Source organism: Perca flavescens, chromosome 10, assembly GCF_004354835.1.
Source record: "Perca flavescens isolate YP-PL-M2 chromosome 10, PFLA_1.0, whole genome shotgun sequence".
Lineage (NCBI taxonomy): Eukaryota > Metazoa > Chordata > Actinopteri > Perciformes > Percidae > Perca > Perca flavescens.
This window is the reverse complement of record NC_041340.1, coordinates 34,322,171-34,346,523: the sequence shown is the minus strand read 5'-3', so window position 1 is coordinate 34,346,523 and position 24,353 is coordinate 34,322,171. Positions and strand designations below refer to the sequence as shown.

General features: G+C 39.5%; 1 protein-coding gene across 3 annotated transcripts in view; it reads right to left on the bottom strand.

The window, feature by feature from the left end:
- Window positions 1-24,353, bottom strand: part of gabra2b (gamma-aminobutyric acid type A receptor subunit alpha2b) — a 54,866-nt gene that overhangs the window by 19,436 nt on the left and 11,077 nt on the right. For 2 of the 3 annotated variants that reach the window (XM_028589775.1, XM_028589774.1), the window contains 3 exons: window positions 9,534-9,754; window positions 7,799-7,881; window positions 6,796-6,939 (listed from right to left, as the gene is read on the bottom strand). In XM_028589775.1, the coding sequence (XP_028445576.1) occupies window positions 6,796-6,939; window positions 7,799-7,881; window positions 9,534-9,754 (448 nt within the window). Of the gene's footprint in view, window positions 1-6,795; window positions 6,940-7,798; window positions 7,882-9,533; window positions 9,755-16,480; window positions 16,549-24,353 lie in introns of all 3 variants that reach the window. The other variant, XM_028589773.1, reaches the window with a different exon arrangement.

The window sequence follows — 24,353 nt, the reverse complement described above, 5'->3', positions numbered from 1 at the left end:
TTTGGAGCCATCCTTTTAAAGTTGCCATGGTTTGTATATGCCAGCTGTTTGTCACACCTCTTTTAGTGTATACGTCACAGGTGTCAAAAAGACTTACACAAAGGGTACACCTGTGCATCCAGTTATAGGTCCTCCGGCAAGCCTACTCTCTCCTAGAGATATATTTTAGGAATTGAGACATCCTTCAAGATGGCGTGCTGAGATCGATTTCCAGATCACAGGCAGAAGATGGAGGAGAGAGGAGACAAGGAGGCACGAAAAAACAGAAATGAGAAGAGCCCTTTGTTGTTGTCACCACTGCATTGTGGGATATTTATGCCGAATGTAGTGTCCAGAGTGTTTGCATACTGTAATATTTCCCTGGAAAATAGTATGCAATTCCCGTACTATTGGTTTCATACAAATTTTTCAGTTACTAAAACATCCTTGTAAAATACTGTTAATAAAAAAAAAAGGTTACTATTGAATTTCGGACGCAGCCTCATTTACCTTTTTACTTAAAGATCCCATATATTTTTCTCTATTTTTTTAAAGCTTTATGATAAGTTTATGCTCATATTACATGGCAACATGCTTTGTAATAAATTGTGGGTCTGATTTTGGCTCATCTGTCAGGTGTGTAATGAGGTCCCTCGGGGTTCAGTCACAAGTCTTCCGTTATTCTTACTCCTTACACTCACATTGTTATTATCCATTATTGACATAATGTTTATTGTGCTTTGACTCCGTGATAAAGACTTACATAGCAAATTACTACTTCTAACAGGACATAGTCAGGCGTCAACCTCTGCTGTGTCAACTGACAGTTAACCGACCACAACCCGCAGCAATCACATCTCACTGCACTGATCTGGTGTCCTATTTAAAGACCCTCACATTCACTCTGTCTGCTGTGTCTGTTTGCTGCTGTTACTGCTGCTCCACTCCACCCAGCAGCCTCCACCTGCTTTGGTTCTGCTCTGTTTGTGCGCACCCTGGAGGGCGTTTATTTCTAAGTTAATAACCATCGAGAGTTATTTGCCATGGTGCCTGCATGTTATTTATCACTGTGCTACGTATTTCATTCTGCTACGATGTATTGCCACAGCAGGGAGCTTTACTGAGACGCTTTACTACGTTGCAGACTCAATTTGGATTTCCATCTTTATTTGCTGTGACATGATAGTTCCCGACAGAATCAAGCTTATAAAATGGAAAATGAATGGTACAACAGAAGGTAGATGCCAAATTTCTTCTCCTAAGCAGTAAAGATATCACATATTAGACATCAGTCTTATTTCAAATGTTGTAGAGTCCCCTCACATATCTTTGATCCAGACTTGTTTTCCAATCACTTAACACAATGGCCTAAGTATCATTTCCTCTTCTAAAACAAAAAACACATCACTCTGCAGTTCGGCCTTATTCTCTCTCTAGTGGCTACCAGTGAATGCATGTATTTATTACAAACTCTTATTTTCCACTTGCAATGTATTACACAGCCTTCATCTGTGATTTGTCACTGGGTGTCAGATTCCTCGACACTCCCAGCATGTAAAGGAAAACCGCTGTAAACCTTTTCTCATCTTTCAAGCTTTTTCTCCTCACTGTCTCAACAATGGTGTCCCTCTCATCCTCACTCACACACACACACACACACACACACACACACACACGTGTGTATGCATTCAAGTTCTGGCTCTGTTTCTTGGCATGTGTGTTTGCACGAAATGTGTTCTTTCTCTTTCTTTTATACTATAGCCTTTTTTTTTATTCACTTTGTGAATAATATGCTTGTTGAAAGTGTTTTATAACTATATTTAACGTGACAACTGATTGTCTTTGATAGAGCATATTTTTATTTCTGTACAGGCCCGTGACAGAGCCAGCAAGGCTTCAAGACAACACGCTTGTTGATTTGGTAACTGCTACATTTCTCAGTGCATTTAAAACTAGCCTAAACATTTACACAGTTTCTAAGAATTACTGTTAGAAGGAGACTTGAAAGAGGAAGAACTGACCATTTGCTAAGCCCTTCCCTTTAGTCACTGTTGCTATGCCTGTCAAGCTTGCACATATGCAGTTTACAATAATAACATGGGCAGATTTATTTTATTCTTACCTTGACCTTAGAAGTAATGCTTGATTAGGTTACTACTGTAAGTACTCAAATCACACTAGTTAGCCAAGCATGCAAAGGTTTGCTGCTCAAGTTTGAGCAGAGTAACACACCAGCCATGTTTCCATACAATTGTCGAGCTAATCTTAGGCTAACTTTCCAAATGTCGCAAAAAAAACAGAAAAGACAGACTGTTGGGCGGTATCTGACTGTGACGTTAACTGAGAGTTGGCAACGCTACTTACACTCTATGTTAAGTTACACACTTTCACTGGCTAGCTGAAAGCTAGTCTACATAATTTGAGGTAAGATTTAACTTTTGTTTTAAATATATCTTTGTCCCATAGTTATATTAAATATAAGAGGAGTCACATTGTAAAGTAAATGTATCTGAAGTTACCGTGTAAATTGTCTGTAACGTTAGCTTGCCACTTATGGTAAAACATGCTAACGTTAATTTTCTGCAAATTGAAGTTTACGTTTTCCTAATTTAAACGTAGTGTCAGCGAAATGCAAAACGGGGATTGTCAATGCTTATCATTATCTAACGCTAACTATTAGCAGATGTATAACCAAGTTTCTTATAACTGTAATAACCAAATTAAGGACCGATAATAACATTTACAGTCAATGTAAATAAACTATCTATAAAAAATAAACTATGCGTAGTTTCGTCAAATTTGGTCCTACAGGCTGAGTACCAGGAGTAAAGGTTGCTAACAAAACAAGTCGCACAACTTTCCCACAACACAACTTTCCCACAACACAACTTTTATGAATACACCTTTTAAAACCTGAACTACAACCCTAATCTCCTTTACTACTTCCTACCCACGTCACTACAGGGTGTTGTAAAATTCATAGACAGTATATAATGGACCAATAGACCCCGTTGCTCTGGACGGAGACCAGTGAAGGCTATTAGAAGCACTTTTCCGGTGATGGCCAGCTTTCCTGCGCAGCCTCCAACTGAGAGAATGTGACGTGAGCAACGTGTCTGAAAGTTGGAAGTCTTCTGGTAGCTGTGCCAAGAGAAATCTCAATCATTCCCAATCTTACAGAGACGGAGAGTGTAGGTGGATGTAAGGAGATAACATGGGCACAGGCTAATTACTGATAACTAACATGCTAGTTAACATTAGTAATTAAACCTAAACAGCTCATGTAAGTCGAAACTGCCTGCAAGCTTCTCCTGTACTATACGGTAATTCCTCTACTATGCGACAGTAAGTCACTTGGTTATGACACAATCGTTAGCTTATTTTTACAAAAACGTCTGCTACGGAGCCATAACGTGAGGTACAAGGTAATGGAGCCTTTTATACATTATCGTGTTTCTTTGGAACTAAACAACGGACAAATAGAGTCTTCAAACATTTCTAATGTAAAGTTATTCGCAGTCAAGTGACGTAAAAAAAAAAATGGCAGTCAGCGGAATGCTAACAGGAGGTGATGGCCAGTTAGCAACAAAATGGCGCCATAGATGGCTCGAGTTCTGAAGCGAAGCTTACCCCCTTGGTAAAATCCAAACCTGGACAGGCCTGCTGTGTCAACTGTAGTTCGCCGTTTGGGGGACAGCTTTAGCAAGTGGGCAATTAAAAACCTTTTCTTAAAAGCCTTCACAACATTTTTACTAGCTTTAAAACTTTTTATTGCTCTTAAAACTCTAGACTTAACCAGACTTAATTATCCTGTCCACTAATGAGTCACTGTTGGATTCACTTGCTAATGTCTCCTGCAGGTCCATTTGAGTGAAATGCCACATTGTCAACAGAGTTGACAGAGTTAGTCACTTACTGGACCCAGAACATAGATTTTCTGTCATTTCACACATCACTGCACTTTTGTGAGACATTCCTGTGTCTTTGGGCAAGACACTTAAATCGCTGAAGAACACAGCAGCTTTTCTTTTCTGCTGGAGCTCCTCTGTTACAGTAGTGTCTCCGACAGCCACAACAGACAGCTGCGCTACCTTATGTCTAATTCAGCATCTGTCATCCATTTATTTATTTATTTATTATTGTCCATTTAAAATCCATCCAAAGAAACTGGATAGGAAAGGCTGTGCAATATACTACAGTATCATACACACTATTTTACCTTTCCTGTCCTAAGTGTCTGAAATTATTCTTGGTTTTAGCCATTTATCCATTGTTTTGTTTTCATCTCTAATGCACCTTCAGTTGTGGCACTCACAATTTCATTGTATGTGTCTCTCTTATCTTATACAGAACAAGGTAGGGAGTTCAAGGCCACGTCCACACGTACCAAAACGATCTTTTTTCCACGTCTTCCCTGGCATCGTTCCAAGAATATTAGCGTCCAAACTAGGGCTGTGCTCGATTGAAGAAATTCTTAGTTGACTAACGCTCATTCAATCGTATCAACTAATCAATTAGTTGATTTAATCGACAGATCTGTAAATCGGAGTCTCTCCGCAAAGAGTCATGCAAAGCACCACTTTATTCTTGTGTTTACCAGAGATGTGCTCGTATGTTTCTTGGAAATAAGTCATTCAGCATGAAAAAAGCATCAAACATGACTAATCGACTAAAGAAATCTAAGTTGACTAAGACCAAAACGACCGATTAGTCAACTAATCGTCTAAGAGGGAGCAGCCCTAGTCCAAACGGATCCATTTGTATATGATTCAACACGCTACTTCATATTCCAGGCCTATAGGTGGCGCCGTTTCTGCTACAGAAATTCACCCAAAAATGGAGAAGAAGAAGCGGAGCAAGCGCATAAAGCTTGCGCGCTGTATACAAACAGACAGTATGTTTTGCCCCAGTAACCCTAATAGGCTCAATATCTTCTCCAGCAGGAACACAAGCATGAAGTCCACCATTGTTGTTGTTGTTATGAGACATCGTCGCGGGATAAGAGGTCAAAGGCTAGAGGTTGAGGGGTGTGGCGATGACATCATCTATACGCAAGTATGTGGCTTCATCGTCCAAACGAAGACGCAAGGGCGGGGTTTTCGAATTTTTTCACCCTGGGACCAGGTTTCAAAAAAGTGTATCTTCAGGCAGTGCGTTTACAGGATTCGTTTGAACGATCGGCCAAAACGATGCAAAACGTGCGTTTACACCAAAAAAGCGTTTCCATGTGGAGGCCCCCAAGATTCATGCCTGCCAAATCCCTGTTTTGTCGAATCTTTGTCATGCAGAGGAAGCCAGAACAAATGTTTCTCTGCATTTTCCAAGCCAAGTAAAGTGAGTAGCAAAAAGACAAAACTTAGCAAGGGCTTCACAGCAAGCTACGGCCGCCTCCTGCAACATGTAGGAGGTTCAACATCCACCCAAACAAGCATAAAATCCTCACAGTTTGATTTTCACACTCAAACAGTTTGGAACCGAGATAATAAAGATATTTAGGTTGCAAATTCCACAAAACTAAGCAAGTCGAAGCTACAGATGTCATTACAGTTTTGTGGTTAGTGTTGTATTTGCACTGGTTTTGTCACTAAAGGTTGTTTTAGAAACAGCTATTAAATATCCACATTTTGCTGCATGCCAGCTGGCAACTATCTAGCATGGATCTACCTGGGCTGTTTTAGTAGCGTCAAAGTCCTTTTAGGCCAGTCATGCCACTCGGCCGCCATCTTGGCAACGCCTCTGGGCAGCTATTTCGGACTAACAAGACCAGGCTCCTATCTAAATGAATGGGCAGAGAGTCAGAACTGCACTTTCACTGGTCATCGCGACATAAAAACTACATGTATAGAAACAGCAGTAGAATATGATAAAAATCGCTGAAAAAGTTTGATGACTTTGCCCCAAAATAAGGTTTAAAACGCCTTTTCTCCCCACAGGTTATACTGTTACTACGCATGCGCAAGGGTTCACGACACCAGCTTCATTTAGACGATAGGCTTAAATGTTTCCCAGCTTAACTGTTAAAAAGCAGATGATTGGCTTTCCAGCGGGAGTGGCGGGACATGTGCATACAACCGCCATCTTTGCTGTTACGGGTTTTCCTTATTTAGTTGTATTGAGGATTGAGGAAGTGGCATGTCTCTTCTAAATAGTCTCTGGTAGCGTGGCTTCATCATTTCTTACAGTGCTCATATTATCCAGGTTCATAATTGTATTTAGAGGTTGTACCAGAATATGTTGTTTCATTTTCAAAAAACACCATATTTTTGTTGTACTGCAGCTCCTCTTTTCACCCTGTGTGTTGAGCTCTCTGTTTTAGCTACAGAGTGAGGCATCGCACTTCTATTCCATCTTTGTTGGGAGTCGCACATGCTCAGTAGCTAAGTAAGAAGCAGAGTATGAGGGTGTGCCACGCTAGCAGCTAGGTGAGCATTATAACGTGTGTTCCAAAGTGAGCACGTTTGTCTCTGAAGTAAAGGCTGGACTACAATAGAGCAGTTTGGAGCAGTTTGTGAACAGTGTTTTCTGTTGGAGACGGTAAGTCCCTTAGGGGTGGACTTTGGGCTTTTTCACTTTGTAAACCTATTACATGTACAAAAAAAGATATATAACACAATGAAGGAAAGGGAAAAGGCCAAAAAAGCATAATATGAGCACTTTAAGTATTTGAAAATACCAAATCCAGGGTTTTCTTTGCTAATTCTGAGACATTTTCTAAGGAATGTTTACTGCAGAGGACAGAGGTTAGTGGGAGGTGGAGGAGCGATGAGGTGGATTTAATTCCCTCTAGACTTTTAACTAGACCTCCACAAAGCTTACCTGTACTCGATTTGATAGTTTCTTGTCCAACCGTTTGGCCAAGCAGGTCATACTGGTTGAGGCGGGAGCTTTCTCCTTCCACCACCACAGAGTCAGAGGCATTTCGAGTCCAAGCATAAGTCACTTCTGAGATTGTGTAGGCATCTAAAAAAAGAGAAGAGGATAAACCCATAGGGGATAAATCTGGGGCAGCCGCAGCTATTGATGATTTTTCGAGAAATTATTTCAGTGACCCAAATGAAAAGCCCCCACTACATTGTGTTTTAAGCTGGGTTTCTAGAAAAAAGGAATACTGTAGAGAGAAAACAATCTCTCAGTGGCTGGCGATGGAATTCATAAAACGCCAACAAGCAATTGATGCACAGTGACATTTGCCCTTTTCAATCAGTCACAGCATGCACTGAATATGAAATTTGAAAGCTGGTTTGCTAACCTATGAATGTCTGATGAAACTGAATTTTTCCTCAATATACAATTATTGAAATGTCCTGCCAATCATGTCATCCTACAGATTGCTGCAACAAATGTTGTGAGCTGAAAATACTGTAGGTTGCCACATAAATGCATTAAAAGTATGTGAGAAGTCAAGGCATTTCAGACATGACCCACCATGTACTGATGCTCTGATCATTAATAATCCCTTGTTTTTAAACCAATGTCTTAAAAGCAGCGTAGAGCAAAACATTCTTCATCCAAATGTTAAGAAGCAATGGCAATAAAAACACATCTTAATTCACAAAATTAAGCAATCAAAAAACATTTGGATGAGTTTAGAGTCCTTTTCCCCATATTCATTGGTGACTTTAGCACTAAGTCTTTTATCTGTCAGTTATTCTATATATATATATATATATATATATATATATATATATATATATATATATATATATATTCGGTTCTTAGGCAGCTATTTGCCAAAGAACCAGTAAGGAGAAGATGAAAAAAAGAAAACAGCATTTTACTTAAGGGTCCCTGAGGCGCTACCATCATCAGAGTTACTCACAGCTGCCAAATTTTAGTGGACAGGAATGAAAGTCCATGGGGAAATCCTCCAGATGCATTGGGCACTCTGCATGCACAGTTAACCTGCATCCAATTCACAGACAATTAAGGAGACTTTGCAAATGCATGAAAAGTAAACAGCACAGATTAGACACCGTCTCAAAAAGAAAAGAAAAAGAAAACCTCACAAGCCTTGTGCACTATTCAAGACGCTTCCCATCTGTAATGCCTTGATGGAAAATAATTAATCTTAACTGTAATCAGCAGAGCAAAGTAAACAGGTTGGTGCAGAGACTATCAGGAATCAAAAGACTAACGTGTGTCAAGGTGAGGTGGTAGGTTAGCTCTTTGATAAGAATCTGCAACAATATTCAACCACTGAAAAAAACTTGCAATAGTTTATCATTTAAATAGATTTTCCTGGGCAGGGGGGGTTTTAGGAAGGGGGGAACAATTGTTGTTGTAAAATTGTATATTTTAATGTTTTGTATTTCACTTGCATGGCATTTTTATTGTGTTAATGACCTGTTAAAGGAACACGCCAACTTTAGCTTATTCACTGTAACCCCCAGAGTTAGACAAGTCGATACATACCCTTCTCATCTCCGTGCGTGCTGTAATGCTGTCTGACGGCTCCAGCGGCATCAGGCCAGCACAGAACATGCAGGTGAATGGTTCCAGTAATCCTACTGCTCCGAATAAGTGACAAAATAACGCCAACATGTTCCTATTTACATGTTGTGATTTGTAGAGTCACAGCATGTACAAAAAACAACGTAACATGAGACACAGCCATCTTCTAACAGTAAACAAACCGGGAACTATATTCTCAGGCGGACTAATATAGTACTTGGGCGGAGTGATATGCTCGCAGCAAGCCTGTCTGTGAATATAGTTCCCGGTTTGTTTACTGTTAGAAGATGGCTGTGTCTCATGTTACGTTGTTTTTTGTACAGGCTGTGACTCTACAAATCACAACATGTAAATAGGAACATGTTGGCGTTATTTTGTCACTTTTGTCACAATTCGGAGCAGTAGGCTAGTTGGAACCAGTTACCTGCAGGATCTGTGCTGGGCTAAGCTAATGCTGGAACCGTCAGACAGCATACAGCACGCATGGAGATGAGAAGGGTATGTATGGACTTGTCTTACTCTGGGGGTTATGGTGAAAAAGCTAAATTCCCAATAAGTCGGCGTGTTCCTTTAAGGGACTACGGGCGGAAAATAGCACTTGTGCTACAACCTGGCACAATGCATCTCTCCTTGTTCTTATACAAGGTTAATGTTAACTTGTGCATTGTCCCTGTTTTAAATAAAATGAATCTGAATCTGAAAGCGCATGTTGACAACAAAGGTGCTAAGTTGGATAAAATAGGATGCATGAAGAATATATGTGAACAATGATGTTGTATTGTTCTGGACGTACTTCCATAAGGCTAACACATGCTTTAGCAAGGTAGCGGTTCTATCCAACTTAGAGAGCTGAGAGGATCGATACCACTTTCATGTCTGTATACTACATATGAAGCTACAGCAAGCAGCCTGTTAGCTTAGCTTACGATCACTAACATTGGTAGCTAATTGGTAGCGAGAGCAACATGTTAGCGGACTGCCGAGTGTTTACATGCTGTATGCTCCACTCCGTCCTACATTGTGGGACTATTCCTTTAAATCAATCTCATTAAAACACAAATTAAATGCAACTTTGTGACTTCAGACATGCGCCTGGGAATTACCTCATGGTGTACAGCAGTGTCCCATCATCTTTGATCCTCAACAGTTTATTTGGCATGGTCATGTTATGAGCCACAGACTTTTTCCCATTGTGGAAGAAGGTGTCCGGAGTCCAGATTTTACTTGCCATCAGGTTGTTGAGGGGAAGAATATTCATCGGTCCATGAAATTTCAACCTCTCGTCCTTCCAGCTTTGCCGGAAGAAAACGTCTATGGTGTACTCCTGTAGGCAGAGGGGTTGAAAAAAAAGTAATAATCAAACTGTATTATTATGCTTCAACATGAGTCCAATTTCTGCTGAAAAAAAGTTAAATAAAACACAGGGCACTTTCCGCACAGCTCTTCACGACTGACTTCACCTGCCACTTTAAAACCTGGGCTCTGAATGGCTTTGTCTATTTGTCAAAGCTCAATCAAGGTGAGGCCTGCGCTCTCCGTGGTGCTCTCAGCTCTCTGAGCCGGTGTTTTCCTAAGCTAACTCTGAGGCCAAGACAACCCCTTGACCTACAATCCTCTGTTGTCAAAAGAAACCACACACAAGAAAGGATTTAGGGCAGAAAGCACTGCAATGTGAAATGTGTGTGCGCGTGGGAGAGCGAGTGTGTGCGTTTGTGTGATTAACACACAGCAAGTGAGAGGGAGATACATTCCTCCAGTGTTTTTTCCTGTCACAGTTGAAAGGCTTCTGACATTTAAATCTTGGGGACACTGAATACAAAACTAACGACTTTTTTTTAGGGTATAGTAGCTCTAACAGCAAAGGTTTAATTCAATTTGCGTCTCTTTTTTGTAGTTTTGGTTACCTTTAGTATTGGTTGTGATAACATTTTACCCACTAAAGTACTTGAGATCTGGGAACACGGCAACATTGCCCCAACAAATATATCTAGGCATGAAATATGAGCAGTCAGGTGATTAGACAAATTGTAAATGAGCCAATTGTAGAGCGACTCTTAAACACTTTAAGTGAAGTGAAAATAATTTGCACCTAACATGTCACTAATAAACCCTCATTGCACAGTAGGTCAAAGCTGAAGCAGGACATTGATCTGTAAACTGTGATAAATGTTTTCATAAACAGATAGTTTGGATTTAGACTTACCATTGCCTTTGTTTTCCCTTCTAAATAATTCTGGCTAACTGTAGGATCAGTTTAAAGGATACTTTTGGTGATTTTTTATATTTTTCCTATTGTTAACAAATCCCATGAAAAGACCTAAACCAACAACTAATGTATCCTACTAACAAGTATTGTCTGTGTAGGTAAAGCCTGATGTTGCTGAGGCGGAGGAGGTTCAACGTAGACTCCAGGATACTCTGCAACTTCTACAGGTGCACCATCAAGAGTATCCTGACCGGCTGCATCACCGCCTGGTATGGCAGTTACACCGCCCTCAACCGTAAGGCTCTACAGAGGCTGGTGAAAACTGCCCAGCACATCACCAGGACGGAGCCGCCATTCATGGAGGACCTCTACACCCAGCAGTGTAAGGAGGACAATGAAAAGGCCTAACCTGAAAGAAGTAGAGTACATGACCTGCTGTTGAACGGACCTACAACCTACTCATGAATGACAGCAACACTAAAGAGGTGATAGTGGACTTTGGTAAGAAGCAGGGAAGGAACTTCTCCTCCCTAACATCAACGGGTCCTCAGTGGAGAGGCTGGGGAGCTTCAAGTACCTTGGTGTCCACATCACCGAGGGTCTGACCTGGGCGGTGCATACTGACTCATGGTGAGAAAGGCCAGGCAGAGACTTTCACCTCAGATGCCTGAGGAAATTCTGGGTTTCCTCTCAAATACTGAGCAATTTCTACTCCTGCATCATCAACAGCGTCCTGACAAGTAGAGTGTCCTGACAGTAGGCAGTGCCCTACCCTGCCTAAAGTATATATACATTATTTATACATCATTAAGGATCCAAACCACCCGGGTAACAGCCTTTTCTCTCTATTGAGGTCAAAAGAAGGTACCAGATACACCAGGCTTAGGAAGAGGCTTAGGAAGAGGCTCGGGCCACTAGGATCCTAAATGAGGACACTGCTTAAGACTTACTTACTGTTTTACAAACTGTTTACACCTCTGTGTACATATTTATTACTTCTCATTATGCAAATATATTTACTACATCCTGTTACATTCAGTTTATTCATTTGCATTACTATCTTACTATTACTTTATTTATGTTTATATTTTAGACCTATATTTTAACTTGTACTATTTTACATTCAGATTTGGCTTTTACTTGCGTCATTTTGTTTTAATAGATATTGAATGAGTATTGGTGGAAAGTGCCTGAGGGCTAAGATTTATAACAACCTCTTCTTTGTAAATGTTGCACACATGATAAGAACTTATTATTCTGTGCCATTGATCATTAATTTTGTTCAGAAATGGCTAAAGCAAAAAACACATGAATAAATGGGCTGCTGTAAATAAACTGTTGTTCATTTTGAGTCAATCCCCCAGACAACGTCATGCTGCCATGTAGTCATCTTTCCATCAACGTATTGCATTAGAAAATGTTAATGGAAACGGCAAAATTCGAAAAAACGTCCTCAAATTCGCAAAAACGCTTTTGCACTCGCGTGAGGTGTTTTTTGGCCTTTTTCAAAAAAGATGCGAAAGGGGAGATGGAAACAGCTTTTCCGAATAAGTTGTGACGTAGCGAACATGTAACTCACATGACTATAGTCCCGGTATCCTGCGGATCGGGATATGGGTCTCATCCAGCGCGCCGTACGCTTGTGGCACACGGTGCGTAGTGAAGTCGCGGTGAACTATTGCCTGTGCCTCAGCCACGTCAGGTAAATTGACGAATTGGTTCAACAGCTTGAAGCGTTTGCCACAACCCTGTATTCTGCACAGGTGGTCAACTTGTACAATGCTACCTCTCTCCATTTAGCCAAAGATCCTAGCTTCTAAACTCTTCGATTTAGCAAGCCAGTTTGCAATCTACAACCGTGCGTAACGTCAACTTGTGACGAAACTACACTTTGCGTAGTCTAGTTTATTCCCTCTAAACCGGTTGATGGAAATGCTTCTAATTCGCATTTTCTTTTTTGCGATATTTTAAAAGTTTGCTTAAAATTCACTTGACAATTGGAATGATGGAAACATGACTATAGACTAGCCAAATGGGTATTAATCCGTGACTGAAAAAAGTCCCCCAACACATTCACTATTTCCTCCTGTTTAAAGGTCCAATGTGTAGGAATTTGTCCCATCTAGCGTTGAGATCATATATCGCAATCAACTCTCTCGCGCCACGCGGTTCAAAGTAGGTATCACAGCTACGGTAGCCTTCACACTTCAAAAAGCCTGTCTCTTGCTCTTTTCAACATCCTTTTTCTTTTTCTGGGCAAAGAAGAAGAAGACTCCTGTTTCTGAAATTTTGATTTTGAATACGTGTGGTCCTCCATGTTTCCTTCTTCAAACTTGCCGGGGCCGGGAAGCTACGATACCCATTAGCAGTATTAGCAGCAGCTGTGAGTTTATCATGTGACAGCGAAAACGTGAAAGGCGGAGCAGTATGTCCTGTATGTCCCTTACCGGCTAACGTATTTCAAGATGGTGCATGAATATGGAGCGTCTACCCCAGTTCATGCAAATGCAAATGTAAAATTTCAAGCAGTGTTTCCCACACATAGACTATTGTGTGGCGGTGCGCCTCGCTATCAACACCGGCCGCCGCACATTGCGTTTCGTTATTAATTTTTTTTTTTTAAACGCTATTTAAAATACGTTCTTCTGCATTTCCTTTCCCTGCTCTCCTCCGTCTCTCTGTCACTTGTGTCTTGCTCACATACATACACACACAGCTCCTCCCACCGTGCGCTGTTGGGTGTTTTTTAAGTCCCCAACTTCACCTTCCTGGCAGCGCGACAATGGTTATATTTAAGGTTACGGTGAGGGTTAGCTGCCTGGAAGGCGACGTTAGAGGCTTAAAACACCATTGATCCCATCGTGCACACAGCGTCTGTCTCCATAAAGGAGAGAAGACGGCTGGCGAAATTCACAAATTCATGAAAGGTTGGTATCTATCTCATGAACACCTTTACACAATCACACATTCACAATCACCGACCCGACTCTTAGCAAACAAGCGATTGCACCTGCTTTAGAAAGTTAACTTGTCGCAAGTTTGCGGTAAAATGCAGTTGGGTTGTCGAGGTCAAAACACTATATGTAGCAGCTGTGAATCAAATAAACGTATTATAAATAATGTTATGTCATTTTTTACTCTTACACTGAATGTTTGCGCGTTGAGGATAAGGACCAGGCTGAACCAGACGTATCAGTTAGAAACAGAGCTCAACAGTCCGACCAGTGTAATTAGTTATGTTATTAATTTGTTGACAATATTTTCAGGCTTCAACCAGTGAAAGACATAGATTTGTTAGGCATTGAAGTAGGAGAGGAGGACAGCATCCAACTGCGTGACCTCCTCAGTTTTTGATACCCCCCCCGCCACAAATTGCTTCCTAATCTGTGGGAAACACTGTCAAGCCAAAATGAATACTTGGAATTGATGGTGGTGGTAAATATTCATGAAAAAGGACAACTTTGTGAACGGGTAACACCGATTTTGATAATGAACAACTAAACATGTTACAGATTGGACCTAAGTAATGTTTGCTAAAAAATACCACGCCTTTGAAAAAACATAAAACTACATATCTGTCACCTGTTTTTAAAGGTTTATGTCTTCGGTATTAACAAATGGGCTTAGTGCCACAGACTGGGTAGGGAAGTCGCAATGTGTTAAGAGACACATTTTTTCATCAGGTTTCTTGACAATAAGAAAAACATAAAACATCTCCAGATTTACTGTAGCCTATAAAACCTGTCAGATCGCCTCACTGCTTGTGATTCTTGCCCTGTCCAAGTTGCAATAAAATGGAATTATCCTTTAAGGCATAGTGTTACTACACCGACCACACCTAGTATGTACCATTGCATAAAACTGCAGCCAAAGACAATAAAGCTTTTATATTAATTAATCTAATTTCAAAGATACCTTTGACATCCATGTTTGGCTAATGCTCTTTTGAAGCTATATACAGTACGTTTTCTTCTACGTTTTCTTCTAATTTTATTGCTTTCATTTTCCAGCTTTGGCTGTCAGTAGACCTCCTACAAATCTTATAAAATCAATAAAGCAGGCCACCTTAGCAATCAGCTGAATTACTCTACAGTATCTGAATAAATCAACCAGGTTAGAGGAAATATATTTCAGGCTGGGCAAGAATAGAACCTGGAATAAATCATATATGTTCAGCCTTATGTTCTATTATTCTATAATATTCATTTTCTTTTGTAAATATAAATACGTATTAGGGCTGGGCGATATGGAGAAAATCAAATATCACAATATTTTTGACCAAATACTTCGATATCGATACCACAACGATGTTGTAGTGTTGACTATTGGTGCTTTCACAAAATATTTACACAATGAGATTTTTGATAAATAATCATCAGTAATGTGGATATAATAACTAAGTGGGTAAAGGCAAATAATAGAACAGTTACAACAGTCTGGTAAGTTTAGAAAATGACATCACTTTGCTGTAATGCAGCCTTTAAAACCAGGAAAACAAGACAACACTTATGCCATATTACAATATCCAAAATCTAAGACGATATTCATGCTCTGTCTCGCACCCCTTTACTGCATTATTGCATTCCATTATCTCTGTCACGTCCCATTGCATATTTGTACAGATGCACATCTTCACCTGCATTGCTATCATATTCTGTTTACGTTCTTTTGCACTATTCATCCGTATGTTAAACTATCATTCCTCCCAATTTGTTGTCACACCACAATACTAACTGTATACTGACTCTTCACTACATTTCAGCATTTGTATAGTCTGTCTATTCATGTATACTGTGTTATACTGATCTACATCATCAACTAGACCACACTTTGCATCTGTATATTGATTCTCTACTAGGCTACATCTCAGCGTTTATATATACTGTCTTATGCATGCATATCTTGTTATTTCTGTTCTACATCATTAACCAGACCACTATTTGCATTAACTGTATATTGACTCTTTACTACATCTCAGCAGTATTATAGACTGCCTATTCATGTATGTTGTGTTATTACCACATCACTTTCGCATATCCATCGTCTTACTTACACCTCACTTTGCACCGGCTTTGTAATGCTTACTTAATCTGCACTTTATGTAGCCTATTGTATTCTGTATTCCTGTATTGTATTGAATGTTAAACTGTATGTTGTCCTGCTTTTCTTGGCCAGGTCGCCATTGCAAATGAGTACCTGTTCTCAACGGTGTACCTGGTTAGATAAAGGTTAAATTAAAACAAATTAAAATCTAGTCTCATATCACGATATCGATATAATATCGATATATTGCCCAGCTCTAATACGTATCTTTCATAGGCCACTGCATTGAACTCCAATATTATAACTGCTAAATCAATAGATCAATCACTTGGAAAATGGGTCTTCTACAAAAGAAAGGGACGCTCATGATATGATGTGAGGGAGGGCGCATGTTTCAGAATGATAAACAGAAAAGCACAGGATATACAAAGGAGTGACTGGAATAACAAGAGGACTTTCAATAATGTATAAGATGACAATTGTCAGATGAATAGACAGCCTGCTGTAGTGTGGAAAACTTGTCCCACTCCAGTGTTGCGGTGTGTGTGTTAGTGGAGAGAGAGAGAGAGAGAGAGAGAGAGAGAGAGAGAGAGAGAGAGAGAGATGATGCAATTATGAAAGGACGGAAAGCCGCATTGATACTAAAAATAAAGCAAAAGAAGCATCTTTTCATCCTGAAAGTATGGTATGAACATGAGTATAAGTCGGTCCTCTGGAGTGGTCTTGTTCGGTTTAATACAGCAGCAAAGATGGGGGTGAATAATTCAACACAATAAATAAGTGACCAATATCTGCTCTCACCATGTCAGTGTCTGAAACTGGTCCAAAGCTGGTGACGTAGATGTTTGTCTTCACCTCAGTTATCCTGTCTGGAAAAAAGACAACAATGACCGGCATCAAAACACCAAAGGTGCAAAAACAACGTTAAAATACTGGAGGAAAAAGTTAAAAGGTATTGAAGTGGAGAATATGGAATTTTTTTTAAACATAGTTTTCTATAAACTTTCTCTGACCTGTCCCAGATTTTTAGTACCGGCAACGAAATCTGACTGGACATACTACATTATGTTAAAAGCTTAATCGTTTTATTGTTTTAAAGAGAAAAACAAAGGCAGTTGTATCTATGGGTTGTATCTATGGGTTCTTTTTTTGATTATTTTTGAGCATTGCAGGCACGACATGCAGCTAAAAGGTTGGAATTGGACCCGCTGCCACTGCTGTTAAGGACTGAGCTTTGGTACACAGCGCACACGCTCAACCAGGTGAGCTACCCAAGTGCCCCATTTCTTTAGCTTTAAATGCTTTTATAATTTACAGTACAGGTAGACAGGAAGGAGGAGAAAGAGGGGATTACATGCAGCTATAGGTTGGATTTAAAGCCGTGAATTTTCTGCCAAAAAAAATATTTATTGCATTTGTTGTCAGACTCTTTTAGACTCTCTTTTCTTAAGTCTGCCTTTCTTTGTTCTTAAGGTTATACGCTGTCCAACGATACATGAAGAATGACAAATTTATTGTTGATAAATCCATCGTATTTCTTTCCAATGTCATTTGTTTGCCAATCAGATGAATTGTGTACAGACTCGGTTCACCTGTAGCCTACTAACCTTTGCAAGCCAACTCATAGGCAACTCTTGTAAGATTAGATTTAGTGAGCCACAGCGACATGTAAGCTATGATTTGTAAGCATATAAAATGTGTCCTAAATGTTCACACTGATGTCACAGATAGGAAGAGCAAAGCTCTCATATACTTCCTGTTCAAGTGATAATGTGCTACGTGCATCAGTGCTGCTGCATCAGGTCCATTTGCTTTCTCTACACTCTGTCTCTTTTAATAATTACTGAAGCTCAACCTTCTCATGCATGCCCTGTTCAAAAAGCTTTCACATTTTACTCTACACTCTATACTACACAGTAAAACAGCATCTCACATACAATCTAAAGAGATGATTAATCCTCAATAAAGTGCTCTTGTGTGTGGCAAGGCAAGCCATCATTCACGTCCCTCTTTCAGGATTTATTAAGAAAATGCTTTCTTGCATAAAGTAATGTAAATCAAGAGGAAGTGGCAGGTTGCCAGGTAATGGTGCAATACATTTAGCAAGACATCCGGCGGGGTGCATTTATTTATGTAAACCAGGCCTTTGTTATGTGAATCAGGCTGATTTAAAATGATTAGGTTTTTACTATGGCTCACAGAGGTCTCCATTAGTTTGATTTACTTAAAGAGAAATGCTCTGTGTGGAGGCACACATGAAACAGTCGGGCTGCACTGCTTCTTTAAAAAAAAATAAGTCAGTATGGTGATTGTGCTGTGCTGTGAACTTCTTAATAGCTGTGTCTGAGATTGTTTACTATTACAGTCCTTAAAGGGATGATAGAATGCAAAACCGATTTTACCCTGTCATAGTTGAAATGTGATGGGTAAATAGGACATACATAGAACCTCAAAATCCCATTGACACTAGTCCTGTAGCGATGCGTCGAAATTTCGTCGACGTCAAATTTTTGCGTTGACGCTTCGGCACAGCTCGCCACCATAGACAGTATAACATGGGAGACCAAAACATTGCAGAATGGAGAACGAAACAGCAACCTCCTCACAGAATTCCCAACAAAGACCTGCAAAAAGCCCCAATAAAATAAAAAGTCCTAAAAAACAGCTCGCCCTAAATCATCAAAGGTATGGGAATACTTCAAATTTAGTCCGGTATTTTTTTGCACTACAACTAAAAAAATAAAATAAACGTTGATTAATCGTCCAATTAGTCGTTAGATTAGTCGACTAATCGATAAAATAATCACAAGATTAATCGTTTAATAAATAATCGTTTACCCCTAGCCCTAATTGACACCTCTTTCCTCTGCAAATCTCACAATTTGAAACAAAACAAAGCTAAAAGTTGATGTCAACTTCTCAAATCCTCCTCATTTGGCTCTACCTTCTATCTTTGTAACGCCCGCAAAATTTACATAGGCCACTAACCGATCTGAGGTCAGTTAGTCTTCTAAATCTCATTCGCGCAAATCTCAGAAATTTTATACATTGTTCATCTGCTGTTGCATTACTAAATTCACTTCTGAGACTTTTTTTATGCGAGAAATCAACTATATAAAGCTTATAGCATAGAGGGGAACGTGTGTGTGTGTGTGTCTGTGTCTGTGCGTGCTAAGCTCAACCAATCAGTGTGCAGCTCATCTAAATATTCATGAGCAGACCATATAAGGCAGAAAAGCTCTTGTTTCAGTCCAGTCCCATTTACAGGGTAGCATTAGTGGCCAAATAAACAGCAAAAGAAACATTTTCAGCCCAACCAATGTTACTTACCCTATTAGGAGACCTTAAGGAACAGTACCGTATTTAACCATTCTATCACCCCTTTAAAAGGTCCAGTGTGTAACGTGTCTAGTTGTTCATTAGCAAAATCTGTGTTGCCCGTTCACACACTTGTCCTTTGTCATGATATTTACCTCCACCATCAATTCCAAGTATTCCTTTTGGCTTGAAATTTAACATTTGCATTTGCTTGAACAGGGGTAGACATTCATGCGATTCATGCGCCATCACCATTGAAATACGTTAGCCGGTAAGGGACAGACAGGACATACTGCTCCACCTTTCAAGTTTTCGCTGTCACATGACAAACGTGCAGGTACTGCTAATGCTGCTAATGGGTATCGTAGCTTCCCGGCCCCGGCAAGTTTGAAGAAGGAAAACGTGGAGTACCACAAGTATTCAAAATCCAAATTTCAGGAACAGGAGTCTTCTTCTTTGCCCAGAAAAAGGATATTGAAAAGAGCATGAAACCGGCTTTTTGAAGCGTGAAGGCTACCGTAGCTGTGATACGTACTTTGAACTGCGTGGCGTGAGAGAGTTGATTGCAATGTATGATCTCAACGCTAGATGGGACAAATTCCTACACATTGGACCTTTAATATCATGTGTTGTCCGAATATCATACTGGACTCAAATGATCCCACAGTGCAATATAAAAAGTGCTATTAAACCTACGGTCACAATCCAAGAGCTAACATTTTAATTTGTATGCATACTGTTTTTTTCCAGCCTCTGCTAGTGTTTTGAGTGATACTGTTACTATAGCCGACCAAACAAAGAAAAGAGTGATAACTACAGACAAAGAAACTTAAAAAAAAGAAGTGCAAATCCAAAGAAAAAGAAAGGGAGTGAGATCCAAAAAACACACTTGCAATTATCGCCATAGTCAGAGGTGGGTAGTAACGAGTTACATGTACTCCGTTACATTTACGTATTTGAAAAAATTATACTTGTAGGAGTAGTTTTAAATCACTATACTTTTTACTTTTACTAGAGTGGATTTGTGAAGAAGAAACTGTACTCTTACTCCGCTACATTAGGCTACAATGAGCTCGTTTTTCTTTTTACCTCTTTGGTATTCTACGCGTCATTGTTTTTATCCCCCCCCCCCCCCGCGTACGCCTCATTTTAATGTTTTATTTTGACAGAGAGAGAGAGACTTCTGCTAAAGGCCCTACCACGTGACTGTGTTTCACCAATCAAACGTAGTTGTGCAGTCTCGTCACGTGACCATACTCATGCGGCGGGACGGGTTACGAATTACAGTCGTAACAAAACAAAAATGTCAGAATCAACCGTCGGCAATGCAGACACAGACGAGGAGAAACACCCCTGGCCTCATATTGAAAGCGTGTTTACCTTAGTAAAAGTGTGAAACAGCAGCTACATTATGCGGTGTCTTCTGTGTCTACCAAAACAAATGGACATTTCAGCATTCAAAAACTCAACATCTAGCTAACTTGAGGAACTGATGACTTCTTTGCATCCAAGGAGTTCACAAGTAGGAGAGCTGTAGAGGTACCTTTCGTGTCTGTCCCCTGCAGGAATGGATCTACTCCACGCCTTTCCTCACATCAAGAAGCTGTCACTCAAAGTCAACACAGGTCTTCCTGCATCTGTAGCCTGTGAGAGACTTTTCAGTCATGCAGGACTCCTGTTCACTGCTAAACGATGACAGCTTCACAGCAAGAACCTTGAGAGCCAACTACTGTTGATACTTAATAGTGACATCATGGAGTGATTCTTTGGTGAAATTGTTTGTTTCTGCATGTTTTGACACACACACACATACACACACACTTTATGGGCTGCCTTGTTCTAGTTCTGCCTGCAGAGCCTGGTAAAAAAGTATAAAGGTTTCGAAATTTGTGTTACTTGTGCTTATTTAGTTTTTATTTATTATTATTGTATTGATTTTATTTTTTAAGTACTTGAATTTACCTGGATTATTTTAATTTAAGCTATTTTGTAATTAATTAATTTTTATTTATTTTATTGATTGGATGAACTATAATTTGCCTAAATATGATTATTTTGTATTTTTGTCTGTCTGATTGAATGTTTGTGGTAAAAAAATAAATCAGATGACTCAACAGTTACTCAGTACTACTCGGTACTTTTTTCACCAAGTACTTTTTTACTCTTACTCAAGTAATTATTTGGATGACTACTTTTACTACTACTACTACTACTACTACTACTACTACTACTACTACTACTCTTTTACTTGAGTCATATTATTCTGAAGTAACAGCACTTTTACTTGAGTACAACGTTTGGCCACTCTACCCACCTCTGGCCACAGTTGTCGCCAAAGAGAACAAAAGATAAACGGCCTTCCGGATCTTCAGTCATTGTTTTTTGAAACATCTAACTTGATCACAGTAACATACAGAACAAAGTTTTTTAAATAAAATATTTGCATGACTGTATCCAGACAATTGCATCAGAGAATAAGTAGTAGCAGAAGAAGAAGTCTTGTGGTTTGCTTTGTCCTACCCAGAGCATTTTCTATTCATAAGTTATTCTGGTTTTTTTTTCTGTATTGTGCATTTTAACAAAATTCATTAAGAGAAGTAACATTTGTTCTAGATACTTTGTGCTTTTAATAGCATTGCTTCACCGTTTTGTATTGTTGATGTAATTATGTATATGTAGGCTGTTTTTTAAAATGTATTCTGCATATTTAAATGAGAATTGACCTCTTTTGTTTTTATGAAGCGCTGTTTGCTCTTTTGTTGATCGTATTGTGTTCTTGTTTAGGGTTTGTTGATTACACAGATCATTATTTATACATTCATATTGGATGCGTTATAGGGAATTCACTTTTGTGTGTATTTATACAATGTGTTTTTATATCATGGCCATCACAAAAAAATCACAACCCACATGAATAAACAATAAACAGTTCTGTAGAGAACCAAATTCCACCACCAAAATGACAACTGCAGTCCATTTGCATTGCATGAGTGGAGCAAATTCACAAGCAAAACTAACCCTATTTGTACAATCCCTCGGGGAAAGTCCGTGTTTACTATTAAAAAACATCCAAAGTGCATTTAATGCCGGAGGATGTCAGGACAGCACTTATTTATAGGGACAAGGACAATACCTAAAGTTCATTTATCCAGCAAGAACAGTCAGAAACATGTGCTTTTCATATAATCTGAATCATATGGTACGGATGGGCCTGCTGACCCATGTTTAATTGGTCCGACAAAACCTGTCTGTGTTAGGGGACAGTGCATCCCGCCCTGCAACTATCTAAATGTCAACTTAACTGTTGCCAGTTTGGACGGAGATAAAGAGCATCAGCAAAAACCAAGGGGGTAAGCGAGCATCCGGAAAGCGTACCTCCTATGGGGAGATTGTAAGCTAACAAGCCATCACCTGCTGTTAGCATTCCATTGACTGACATTCATTTTGACGTCACTTGACAATAACTTTACATCTGAAGCATTTAAAGACTCTATTTGTCCATTGTTTAGTTCTAAAGAAACATGACAATGTTGTATAAAAGGCTCCATTACCTTGTATCTCACGTTATGGCTCTGTAGCAGACGTTTTTGAAAAAATAGGCTAACGATTGTGTCATAACTACGCAACTTACTGTCTCATAGTAGAGAAATTACCGTACAGTACAGGAGAAGCTGTTTAAGTTTAATTACTAATGCTAACTTTAGTTAGCAATAATTAGCATGTGCCCATGTTATCTCCTTACATACTGCATACCTACGCTCTCCGTCTCTGCAAGATTCAGACAGGTTGCTCACGTCACATCTATGTCGTCAAGCTCAGTTTGAGGCTGCACAGTAACGCTCAGCAATCACCGGAAAAGTGACTTCACTGATCTCTGTATAAATATATGGCGTCGCTGTGTCCATTCTTTTATCGTCTATGGCAAAAACCCAATGTTGTACCGCTGGATAGGTCAGAGGGAGCAAATGACATCAGTCCAGATTACATGTCTTTAACTCCTGATGTCCTGTACTGTAGTATAGGTAAAGTGTTGTGTTTAATGTTTCTGTGTAGTTAGCATTGCTAGCCTTTTTAAGCTGATTGAGCAGATATTGTGGTCCTAATAATTGCATGAGCAGCAATAATCATCCTGACACCAAGATTAAAGACTCCAATCCAACAGAAAGGCATCACAATGTCAATCACAGTGCAAACATAAATGTTCAACAATATCCATTTTAAACAAGGCAAGCTAGCAAGAACTTAGAAAACAGATCAGAGCACCACAGCGAATATTAGCTGTGTAACAATTATATCAAACTTTATACAATGATACAAGTTTGCATATCAGTGTCATGCTACAGTGTTGTGATTTAGTTTGTGTTGCACCAAAGAAAGCACTGTAGCATAAAGCTCCATTTATCAGTAAACAGATACAGTAAGTGTTAGCAAATTAACAACAAAACACTCCCATTCAACAAAACTGCATTCTTAATTACGTTTCGAAACACGGATAGCAAGTGTTAGCAAACTAACAACGTTCCCATACAACAAAACTGCATATTTAATTATGTTTCGAGACATGGATTACGTGTCTTTGATGAAAACAAATTAGGAGCAGAAGTGTGAATATGAACAGAAGTGAGCTGCCTAGCAGTCACACTATGATGATGTGGGAGCAACTGTGCCTTCTAGATTCACTCTCTGCAACCTGGTATGCAGAGATGGCAAAAGTACTCACTTTCCGTACTCAAGTAGAAGTACTGACTGATTTAACTTCTTTACTCAAGTAAAAGTAACAAAGTACAGGCTTGGAAATTTACTTAAAGTATAAAAGTAAAAGTAGCCTTGCGTATGACAAAAGATTTTTATGCAAAGCTACCTGGACTACACAAATGTTACTAGAGTACAAGCTGAGAAACTTCAGTGGACATTGCCTACATTTTAAATGGATGTCTGCCAATAGGCTTAAAACATCACATATATGATTATTGTGACAGAGACTGGGACTCCAGGTTAATAAGATTATGACTAGCAAGATATGAATTAAATTGTGATTCTGTGAGAATTCAAACATGAGTTCTCTCACTTACGTCTGAGAGGTTTGAGACATTAACGTTAACATTAGCCCAAAATAAACTCAATTTGAGACAAGACCAAGTAATTTTAAAGGTCCCATGGCATTCACTTTATGAGGTTTTTTAACATTAATATGAGTTCCCCCAGCCTGCCTATTGTCCCCCAGTGGCTAGAAATGGCGATAGGTGTAAACCAAGCCCTGGGTATCCTGCTCTGCCTTTGAGAAAATGAAAGCTCAGATGAGCAGTTTTGGAATCTGCTCCTTATGAGGTCATAACGAGCAAGGTTACCTCCCCTT